The following is a 12,600-nucleotide window of genomic DNA, read 5'->3' on the forward strand; positions in this document are numbered from 1 at the left end:
CACACAGACAGGAAAGAGAGACACACACACACACAGACAGGAAAGAGAGACAGACACAGACACAGACAGGAAAGAGAGACAGACACACACACACACAGACAGGAAAGAGAGACAGACACACACACACAGACAGGAAAGAGACACACACACACACAGACAGGAAAGAGAGACAGACACAGACACAGACAGGAAAGAGAGACAGACAGGAAAGAGAGACAGACAGGAAAGAGAGACAGACAGGAAAGAGAGACAGACAGGAAAGAGAGACAGACAGGAAAGAGAGACAGACAGGAAAGAGAGACAGACAGGAAAGAGAGACAGACAGGAAAGAGAGACAGACAGGAAAGAGAGACAGACAGGAAAGAGAGACAGACAGGAAAGAGAGACAGACAGGAAAGAGAGACAGACAGGAAAGAGAGACAGACAGGAAAGAGAGACAGACAGGAAAGAGAGACAGACAGGAAAGAGAGACAGACAGGAAAGAGAGACAGACAGGAAAGAGAGACAGACAGGAAAGAGAGACAGACAGGAAAGAGAGACAGACAGGAAAGAGAGACAGACAGGAAAGAGAGACAGACAGGAAAGAGAGACAGACAGGAAAGAGAGACAGACAGGAAAGAGAGACAGACAGGAAAGAGAGACAGACAGGAAAGAGAGACAGACAGGAAAGAGAGACAGACAGGAAAGAGAGACAGACAGGAAAGAGAGACAGACAGGAAAGAGAGACAGACAGGAAAGAGAGACAGACAGGAAAGAGAGACAGACAGGAAAGAGAGACAGACAGGAAAGAGAGACAGACAGGAAAGAGAGACAGACAGGAAAGAGAGACAGACACACACACACACAGACAGGAAAGAGAGACAGACACACACACACACACAGACAGGAAAGAGAGACAGACACACACACAGACATACACACACACACAGACAGGAAAGAGAGACAGACACACACACAGACAGGAAAGAGAGACAGACACACACACACACAGACAGGAAAGAGACAGACACACACAGACAGACAGACAGGAAAGAGAGACAGACACACACACACACACAGACAGGAAAGAGAGACAGACACACACACAGACATACACACACACACAGACAGGAAAGAGAGACAGACACACACACAGACAGGAAAGAGAGACAGACACACACAGACAGACAGACAGGAAAGAGAGACAGACACACACAGACAGACAGACAGGAAAGAGAGACAGACACACACAGACAGACAGACAGGAAAGAGAGACAGACACAGACACACACACACAGACAGACAGACAGGAAAGAGAGACAGACACAGACACACACACACAGACAGACAGACAGGAAAGAGAGACAGACAGGAAAGAGAGACAGACAGGAAAGAGAGACAGACAGGAAAGAGAGACAGACAGGAAAGAGAGACAGACAGGAAAGAGAGACAGACAGGAAAGAGAGACAGACAGGAAAGAGAGACAGACAGGAAAGAGAGACAGACAGGAAAGAGAGACAGACAGGAAAGAGAGACAGACAGGAAAGAGAGACAGACAGGAAAGAGAGACAGACAGGAAAGAGAGACAGACAGGAAAGAGAGACAGACAGGAAAGAGAGACAGACAGGAAAGAGAGACAGACAGGAAAGAGAGACAGACAGGAAAGAGAGACAGACAGGAAAGAGAGACAGACAGGAAAGAGAGACAGACAGGAAAGAGAGACAGACACACACACACACACAGACAGGAAAGAGAGACAGACACACACACACACAGACAGGAAAGAGAGACAGACACACACACACAGACAGGAAAGAGAGACAGACACACACACACAGACAGGAAAGAGAGACAGACACACACACACACAGACAGGAAAGAGAGACAGACACACACACACACAGACAGGAAAGAGAGACAGACACACACACACACAGACAGGAAAGAGAGACAGACACACACACACACAGACAGGAAAGAGAGACAGACACACACACACACAGACAGGAAAGAGAGACAGACACACACACACACAGACAGGAAAGAGAGACAGACACACACACACACAGACAGGAAAGAGAGACAGACACACACACAGACAGGAAAGAGAGACAGACACACACACACAGACAGGAAAGAGAGACAGACACACACACACAGACAGACAGGAAAGAGAGACAGACACACACACACACACACACAGACAGGAAAGAGAGACAGACACACACACACACAGACAGGAAAGAGACAGACACACACACACACAGACAGACAGGAAAGAGAGACAGACACACACACAGACAGGAAAGAGAGACAGACACACACACACAGACAGGAAAGAGAGACAGACACACACACACAGACAGGAAAGAGAGACAGACACACACACACAGACAGGAAAGAGAGACAGACACACACACACACACACACAGACAGGAAAGAGACAGACACACACACACACAGACAGGAAAGAGAGACAGACACACACACACACAGACAGGAAAGAGACAGACACACACACACACAGACAGACAGGAAAGAGAGACAGACACACACACAGACAGGAAAGAGAGACAGACACACACACAGACAGGAAAGAGAGACAGACACACACACACAGACAGGAAAGAGAGACAGACACACACACACAGACAGGAAAGAGAGACAGACACACACACACAGACAGGAAAGAGAGACAGACACACACACACACACACACAGACAGGAAAGAGACAGACACACACACACACAGACAGGAAAGAGAGACAGACACACACACACAGACAGGAAAGAGAGACAGACACACACACACAGACAGACAGGAAAGAGAGACAGACACAGACACACACACACAGACAGACAGACAGGAAAGAGAGACAGACACAGACACACACACACAGACAGACAGACAGGAAAGAGAGACAGACAGGAAAGAGAGACAGACAGGAAAGAGAGACAGACAGGAAAGAGAGACAGACAGGAAAGAGAGACAGACAGGAAAGAGAGACAGACAGGAAAGAGAGACAGACAGGAAAGAGAGACAGACAGGAAAGAGAGACAGACAGGAAAGAGAGACAGACAGGAAAGAGAGACAGACAGGAAAGAGAGACAGACAGGAAAGAGAGACAGACAGGAAAGAGAGACAGACACACACACACAGACAGGAAAGAGAGACAGACACACACACACACACAGACAGGAAAGAGACAGACACACACACACACAGACAGGAAAGAGAGACAGACACACACACACACAGACAGGAAAGAGACAGACACACACACACACAGACAGGAAAGAGACAGACACACACACACACAGACAGGAAAGAGAGACGGACACACACACATACACACACACAGACCGGAAAGAGAGACGGACACACACACACAGGAGAGGCAAAGGACAATTACCCATCTTTTTTGTCCAGAGAAAAAAAAACAGACCAAACATTTGGCATTGCTGTGTCCATAAATTTCTAGATGTACATAGGGACTTGTTTCCCCTCCTTTATAATAAATATATAAAGTTATTTATTTTCTCACGTTATATTTATTGGCTGTTTTACTTTAGTGTGGGGATTCACTTGCTTAATAGTCCACAGTTTTGGACATTAAATGGGGGGGGTTCCTTTCCAGTTTTTAGCTTTATCATATCCCAAAATAGAAATTTCTTGGCTTTATTTTTTACCATTTTAAACATGTTTTCAATTAGTTTTTTCCTTATTGTTCAATTTTCTTTTAATGTATAATGAAAGTTTAATTTTTGGACATGCAATGATTTTTATGGGTGTATCATCTTTGCCTTTATAATATGACGACAGAAAAACATGTTTTTCTTGTAAAAAGGAAGGGAAAAACAAACATAAAAATGAAAATTGGCTGTTGAGGCAAGGGGTTAAAAACATCTGGTATACACAGAGCTTTCCCATTGCAGCTATTCTATCCTGTGCCATGACCCCACCAGCAGCTGATTAACCTTGGATTCATCAAGACAATGCTGATGCCAAGTACAGCGTGGGCATTGTTGGGCAGAATCGCTGGTAACATGAACTTACAGACATACAAAAAGAAACCTAGAAATACCTGCATGGCACATCGCACAGTATTCGGTCATAAAACAAAACTTCACGAACACCATCATTTTCTACCAGGAGCCGGGGAATGCTGGAGGCATCGTGATTCACAACCATGACACATGGACTATTGAGCCGCTTAGCTTGATGAACCAACAGGTAACACCGCTTGTTGTCCACATCATTGGCAATAACAAACCCCTCTGAAATAGAAAACCACACTATAAAATACGTACGGTGTACTGAACCAAACAGGTTCTGAACATGTCATTCTCCAAATACTAGTTTTTATGCCAATCAACACAGTATCAGAGATTTTACCTTGCATATGAGCAAGAAAGCTTCACCGCTCAGCAGCGAGTGATGGCACTGATCGGAAATACGGAGAATGCCGGCACTCAATCACTGGCGGCCAAAAGCTTGAACAGTCTGGAGTTAAACGGAACCTGTGAGAAACTTCTATGACCACAGACCATTTACATTACTGTCTAGGGAACCTATCATGTCCGCATCCGCTATAAACCTGCAAACATGGGGTGAATCTGTGGGTGAACAGTGTTCTAAAGCTGTGTGGCCACCGCACTGACAGCCCGGCTGCTGGGAGGAAATTAACGTTCTTCCTCCCAGCTGCCTCAGTCTCTCAGTCCTAGAGGAGCGGCTGGTGCGGCTTCCGTCACCGCTTAAGTACACAGTGAGCAGCGGCTGTAAGTACGCCTCGATACTGACTGACAGCTGGCACAGCAGTGCATCAGTACAGAGCCGGCCGTCAGTCAGTGTGGCGCCCGGGCAACTTTTGAACGCTATTAACCTGCATATTAACCTCATATCTACAAGTTAAAAGTGTGTGGCGACATGACAGGCTCACCTTAAAAAGACCTCCAGCAATGAGAAGTTGTGTTTTTTAAGTTTTATATATACACACACACACACACACACACACACACACACACGTATCTCGAAGTGCATTGGGTGTGACGATGCATTTACAGCTTCTCAGCCTCATGCTATATTCCCTGCCCAGCGCCATTCACCTCTGTATGATTGACAGGTTGTTGGCTCCAATACACGGCAGGAAATACAGAGCAAGGCTAAGGAGCTGTAAATGCATTGTCTTGCCTAATATATTATTATATTTATTATACACACACAAGTTGTAGTTATATTGTAATTTACTTGCTCATCATTTAAAGGGGTTACACAGTCATATAAATGGTTTGGTGATGTAGAAATTTCCAACAGGTCCCCTTTAAAGCTTGTGGCTACAACGGTTTATTGGGTCTTTTTCCCATCATCTTACATACTTCCTAAAATTCACTTTAGTCTTCCTATTTCTGTTTGCTGGGCTCTTCACGGTGGGATGCAGAAGCTATCCTCTATGTGCCAATCTGTTTCCCCAATGCTGCTTACCTTTCCCTCTATACAGAATGTAGTCTCTCATATAGCATTCCCATTTAAAAGCCAGTCTACATACTGGGTTATACTGGTGGAATGGCTACAAATGTGACTCAATAATAGCTGAAAAGGCAGGTATTAAACTATACAGCTCAGAAATCAACAACTAGCGACAATAAAGATAAAGGACGGCCAGGCCAGGCGTACCAGGGAAAGGTATGTCCATGTCGGCATGCAACATTTCAATAAGCTGCTTAGTTTTAGATCCTGGGGCTGCGCACATGTCCAAGATCTAGGCACAAAAAAACAGTCATTAGTACCAATAAGCAATAGAATAGAACGACATCAAGTCAAAATGGTAAAGTACTAAATCACTTCATTTCCAATAGAAGAAGATAAAAAAAGAAGAGTTTTAACCTGTTAACTGCTGATATGCCATTTTACAGCAGTCAATAAAGGGGTTGTCCAGTCTTCTGATAAAAGACTGCAGTCACTATGTAACTATAGACTTCTAAACAGCGTGTGCACTGCATGTGGTCAGGATTTTCTGGTGTTGCGGGTGAGGGCAGGCGGGCACATGACCACAGGTAGGTGATTTGCATACTTTCACCACATGAAAGTGAGGTGAGTATAGGCTTTATTATTTTATCAAGGCAAAACATTTAGATCAAGAAGGGTTTGTCCTAGTAGTGGACAACCCCTTTAAAGCAATATTTTAGTGGAATTTTTTTTTTCCATAGCCCAGTGTATACAATTTTGCGAGGCATATGTGGGTTCCAAATGTCTACACACCCCTACATAAATTCCTTAAAAGTTTTAGTTTTAAAATAGGGTCACTTTGAAGGAGAGTTTCTGCTGTTTTGCCACCTCAGGGGCGCTGTAAATGTGAAATGGTGTCTGAAATCTATTAGAGCCAAAATTACGATTCAACAGACCACCCTCCGAACCCTGGTGTGTACCCAAATAGTAGTTTCCCACTACATATCGGGTACTGATGCATGTGGGAGAAATAGTGTAACAAATTGTAGAATATATTTTCTATTATTACCCCTTGTGAAAATGAAAAATTTGGGGCAAAAGCAACATTTTAGTTTAAAAAAAAAAAATGTAATTTTTCATTTTCACAGATCAAACTTATACAATTCTGTGAATCACCTGTAGATTAAAAATACTCTCCAACCCCCACTTAATAAACTCCTTGAGATGTTTAGTTTCCAAAATGGCAAGAACTGTGGGGGTGGGATCCTGCTTTGTTGGCAGCTCAAAAGTTCTGCAAAACCAACATAGCATCTGCTTTCTATTCCAGCAAAATTTAAGCTCCAAAAATCAAATAAAAATCTTTCCCTTCCGAACCCTGACGTGCGCCAAACGGCGTCCACAATCTATTCCAGACAAATTTGTGCTAGAAAAATCAGTTAGCGCTTCTTCTCTTCTGAGCTCTGCCATGTTCCCAAACAGCAGTTTTTGACTACGCATGCAGTTTTCCTGCATTCGATAGAAATTGCTTAACAAATCGTGGGGTCCATTTACTTCTATTACCCTTTATGAAAATAACAAATCTGGGGATAAAGGAACATTCTAGTAGAGACTGTAATTTCATTTTTTCCATTCCACTGTGTTAATTCCTGGGAAGCACCTGAAGGGTTAAAATATTTCCTGACTACAATTTGGAATAAATTGAGGGGGGCAGTTTTTAAAATGGTATCACTTCGGAGGTTTTCCCGATCTGCAGAGGTCCCTCAGTCACTTCAAACTGAATAGCAAATTCCCAACAAAATAAAAAAACATTCTGAAAAATGGTGTTATAGTAATGTAAACATATGGGAATTGCTAACTTTATTGTGTGGTATGACAATCTGGTTTAAATGTGTAAGCACTCAAAGCTTGGGAATATCAAAATTTCGAAAAATTAGCTAAGTGGGGCTTGGTCATTTAAGGCCAAAATTGGCACAGACAGTAAGGAGTCAATGTTCTTTTCTTGACTGCATCTTACCTTGTGATGTGGCTGGACACCGAGGAGAACAGGAGGGATCATACTGACTGCTTCTTGGCGACTTATATTACCCTAAAAACATAAAACATTGCCCAGAAATAATCCATTAAGAAGATTCTATCCCTAAGGCTGCGTGCCCACTATGCATTTTTCAAGCGTTTTTGCAGCGGAATTTAAGCAGTGAAAACGCTTAAAAAAAAATGCTTGGTAATATGTGCCCCATGGTCCCCTATGATAATCCGCATGTGCTGTGCACATGCTGCGGAAATTTCCGCTGCGGATTATCATTGCGGAAAAATACGCAGCAGGTCCATTAATTTTGCGGACACGCAGCGTAATTGCCGCCATTGACTTGCATTGAATCGCTTAATATCCGTATGACTGCATGTGCACATGTGGATATTAAGCGATTCTATGTGTGGATGGTACCCGGGTCTGGAGAAGATGAGACTCTCATCCAGACCCGGGTACCCTGGTACCTGTAAAAAAAAAGAATTTAAAATAAAGATTATACTTACCTTCCGATGGCCCCCCGCCTCCTCAGCGATGCGTCCGGTGTGTTGGGCGGCTCGCGATGGTCTAAAAGGACCTTCCATGATGTCATTTAGTCATGTGACTGGTCACGCAACCGCTGACCAGTCACATGACTAAATGACGTCATGAAAGGTCCTTTCACACCACCGCGAGCAGTGCAAGAGACCGGACGCAGGGGAGAAAAGACTGGGGGCCATCAGAAGGCGAGTACAATCTTTATTTTTTACCATTTTTATTCTTTTTTTTTTTTTTAACAATTACTTGGTCACACTATATAAATCCATGCCGGTTGCATGGATTTATATAGTGTGAACAAGTTGTCAAGCACTTTTCCAAGTGATGCTAAAATGGCTTGGAGAAGCGCTTGATAACCCGCATGCAGAAATGCATGCAAAAACGCTTGATAAACGCTTCTACCTGGCGGGAAAAACGCATGTAAAATCCGCATGCGTTTTTTCCTGCCAGGGAGATGAGGAAAAAATATGCAGCATTTCTGCATCGTGGGCACTTAGCCTAAAGCTTCGATAAGAGTCAGTTTGTATATTTGTGAAAGCTGTACATTAGAAAAAAAATAAATCAATTCTAAAGCTTAAAAAATTTCTGCAACGGAAAGAGAAAAGCTCCCATGATACCAACTTACCGACTCAGTCTCACTAATAAGAAACTGATGAAATTTCTCCAGTTCCGGGGACTTGCGAATTATCTTTCTGCTCAGGTTTGTGTGCCAGGCAAGCTCATCAGGGTACCTATGTGGAGGGTAAAGGACTTTTAGTCTGATCCAAGGGGGAACACAATGCAGCATTACACTACAGTACAGTCAAGACCTACAGCATTATGTTATTCTACAGGAACATACACTACATTTGCACCACGTAAGTGTCAGAAAAAGCGTGGATGTGTTAGATGAATCTGGCGTTAAACTTGAACGCCATTCCCCACAATGCAATGGCATCAGAAAACTGACATAATGGAATTTCAATATGCACCAATACGTGTTAGCAGTCATCACACATACACCGACATCCACAGGACGCGCTACATTTTCCAGCAGGGTAAAAAAACTCATTTAGCATTTTGGAGCAGTATTTTTCTATCAAAAGGAGGAGTACGTAGTTTGCAGTAAGTCAATTTACAGTAGTAAACACATAATGTTAAAGGAGTTGCACTGTGAAGATAAGAATACTTACCACCTATCTGAGGGAGGGGTGATAAATTATAGATCGCTGGGGGTCAGACAGTGAAGACCAACACCGAAGAACGGGGAACTTTCATCCTCATTAGAATAGAGCGATAATGCCCATGACTGCCGTTCCATTCATGCTCCAATCTAAGAAGGATAAAAGTTGCCCTTTCTGCTGATCAGTGTGATCAAGTGGTCAGACCCTCACCGATCTAGAAGTTATCACTTAGACAGGCGATAAGGGGTACTCCAGTGAATATAACTTACAATCTTACTATGAAAGGCGTGCACCTCTGTGTACGTCTCACCACAAATCTTACTCCATTCCTTGCTGGAGTAACATTTGCGGCATAGTGAATGCCGCCACTTATGAAATTGACGATCAGTGGCCACCACGCCACATCCATTTGTTGAAGGTGATCATAATAAGTTGCAAACTTTTAGTACAGCTTCAAGCTGAATCAATACTTGGCAACTTTTCAAATCTTTTTCAGACAGAATTCTGGTGGAAAATCTTTTGATGCATCAGGGCCATAGTTTTTATTTTTCAATTTCGGTTAAGGGTAAAACTTATGTTTTGTCCAAGGGGGCATTACAAGAGTTTTATTTATTTTTTTGTGTGTTTAACTAGGGGCGAGTAATTATTCCACTACATGAAGTTGACCAATCATAAGCAGGCATCAACATACAGGAGAAAAAATAAAAAATAAAATAACACCCCCACAAAAGCTTACAGCAGGTTTGTCACGGTCAGACATGTAATGACAGTCCGCTCTCCTCACTGGTCTCACTGTAGAGCTCTGTGATTACAAAGTGCTGGGAGGGAGCACAGATACTCTAAGTGCGATTACATAGACTGTGAGCTTTCACCTCAGGGCAGTCATTTTGAGGACAACAGTGTTTGTAATGAGACATCGCTCAGCTCTGCTGTGAGATTTCTCCTGGCACTTAGGAATCACACACAGCTCTGCAGTGAGACCAGTGAGGAGAGCAGATCATTTGTCAAGTGTCACACAGACACCTGTTGAAAGCTTTTGTGGGGTTGGGGTTTTTCTTCTAGTACAGTGAAACGTAAAAATTTGGGCACCCCTGGTCGAAATTACTGTTATTGTGAACAGTTAAGCAAGTTGAAGATGAAATGATGTCTAAAAAGGCCTAAAGTTAAAGATGTCACATTTACTTTGTATTTTAGGCAAAAAAAAATAATAATAATTAATATATATATATATATATATATATATATATATATATATATATATATATATATATATATATATATATATATGCAAATAGGCCGATGCAAAATTTTATTCATGAGTTAATTGAATATAATACACAATTAATAACATTATGTGTACAGACAACATAAGTGGAGTGTCCCAAGAAGCTGCAGCGCAGAAGAACAGATAGGCCTGAAATCTACCTGCCAAAATAATAAAAGGCAGTTCAGACTACATAAACAAGGACCACATACTGAGCACAGGTAGATAGGTATAAGTAAGCCATAATATATCCAAAAATGGAAGTGAGCCCCTGGGGGACTTACCAAGGTCAGGCCAAAAGGTTCCTGGGGCACTGCAGGTGGGGGTTCGTACCTAGTAGCAGCCCCTTTTGCAAGTATCACCGCTTGTAAACACATTTACACAGTAATGAGTCTTTCAAATCTTGTTTGAGGGATTTTCATCCACTGTTCCTTGGAAAATTCTTCCAGTTCTGTGAGATTCCTGGGTCGTCTTGCATGCACTGCTATTTTGAGGTCTAGTCACAGATTTTCAATGATGTTCAGATCAGGGGACTGTGAGGGCCATTGTAAAACCTTCAGTTTGTGCGTTTCGAGGTAGTCTGTTGTGGATTACGACTTGTGTTTAGGATCATTATGCATTTATAGAAGCCATCCTCTTTTCAACTTCAGCTTTTTTACAGATGGTGTTTTTGAATCAAGAATTTGTAGAAATTTCATTGAATCCATTCTTCCCTCTACTCGTGAAAGGTTCCCTCTGTCATTCACTTCAACACAATCCCAAAGCATGATTGATCCACCCCCATGATTAATGGTTGGCGAGATGTTCTTTTCCTGAAATTCTGTGCCCTTTTTTTCTCCACACATCATTGTGGCAAAAGAGTTCTATTTTAACCTCATCAATTTCCAAAGTGCATCAGACTTGTTTAGATTTTCTTTTGCATACTTCTGACGCTGAATTTTATGGTGAGGAGCTGTGTCGTCGGAGTCGTGGAGTCTGTGTCCATTTTGGAGGAGTTGGAGTCGGTATAAAGTGGACCGAATCGGACTCCTAAAATATATAATAAATTGGGTACAGTAGTTCAAAGCAGTTTGTGCTGTAAATGTTTCCATAGGAATTTGGGAAAGTTATGAAATGTCTGTTCCAGATTTAAGGATTTAAGCTTAATTATAAATCTGTGCTGCACTTTATGTACATGCTCAGTAGTGAGACAGTGCTGTGGAGTCGGAGGTTTGGCTTACGGATTCCACAGCCCTGGTGAGGACGCAGGAGAGGCTTTCTTCTGATGACTCTTCCATGAAGGCCATAACTGTTGAGGTGTCTCTGAACAGTAGAACAATGTACCACAACGCCAGAGTCACCAACATCATTCTGAAGGTCTTTTACAGTCAAGCGGGGGGTTCTTATTTACCCATGAGCCACTCTCACTGAAATTTTGCCTGGTCTTCCAGATCTTATCTTGACCTCCACTGTTCCTGTTAACTGACATTTCTTAATTACATCTTGAGCTGAAAATGCTTTGCTATCTTCTTATAGCCTTCCCATGCTTTGTGGGCCTCCACCATTTTCATTTTCAGAGTGCTAGGCAGCTGCTTAGAAGAACCAACGGCTGCTGTTTTTTGGCAAAAGGTTAGAGGAGGCTGAGGTTTTTATAAAGCTGGGATATGTGCATCACCTGGCCTTTCCTAACGATGATAGAGAACAAGCCATAACACTAAAAGGCTAATTAAGGTCTGAAACCTTGGTTAAAGGTATCTGAGCACATAAATCTTCAAGAGTGACAAATTTTTTGCATCAGCCCATTTTCCTTTTTGTAATTTTTAAAAAATAAAAACATTACTTATTTTGCCTAAAATACAAAGGAAACACCAAGGTTACTTACCGGTAGCCGGTTTTTCCTGAGCCCATGACAGCACACCTTGAGAGAGAGGATCCGCCCCACCAAGGACAGGAAACCGTCTGAAATAAAAGGGCGGTACCTCTCCCTCGCTTCAGTTGTTTACAGAGCATTGAGAGGACCTCCCTAAACAGGTTAGGCACATAACCAACACCACAATATACATATACACACCACCCCAAACAGTGCACACCAGGGTGTGAGAAACATAGAAAAAATAAGGGGGGGAAACTACGGGTGCTGTCATGGGCTCAGGAAAAACCGGCTACCGGTAAGTAACCTTGGTGTTTTCCCCTCCCCCATGACAGC

At 42.7% G+C, this 12,600-nt stretch overlaps 1 protein-coding gene across 1 annotated transcript in view; it reads right to left on the reverse strand.

The window, feature by feature from the left end:
• Positions 1-12,600, reverse strand: part of NSUN2 (NOP2/Sun RNA methyltransferase 2) — a 56,579-nt gene that overhangs the window by 33,653 nt on the left and 10,326 nt on the right. Inside the window, 4 exon segments of the mRNA XM_073678614.1 lie at positions 4,065-4,257; positions 5,654-5,738; positions 7,440-7,511; positions 8,614-8,719. Of these exon segments, the coding sequence (XP_073534715.1) occupies positions 4,065-4,257; positions 5,654-5,738; positions 7,440-7,511; positions 8,614-8,719 (456 nt within the window).

The sequence above is a fragment of the Phyllobates terribilis genome, unplaced genomic scaffold (assembly GCF_046119375.1).
Source record: "Phyllobates terribilis strain yellow unplaced genomic scaffold, ASM4611937v1 Scaffold_4__5_contigs__length_816908805, whole genome shotgun sequence".
Classification (NCBI taxonomy): domain Eukaryota; kingdom Metazoa; phylum Chordata; class Amphibia; order Anura; family Dendrobatidae; genus Phyllobates; species Phyllobates terribilis.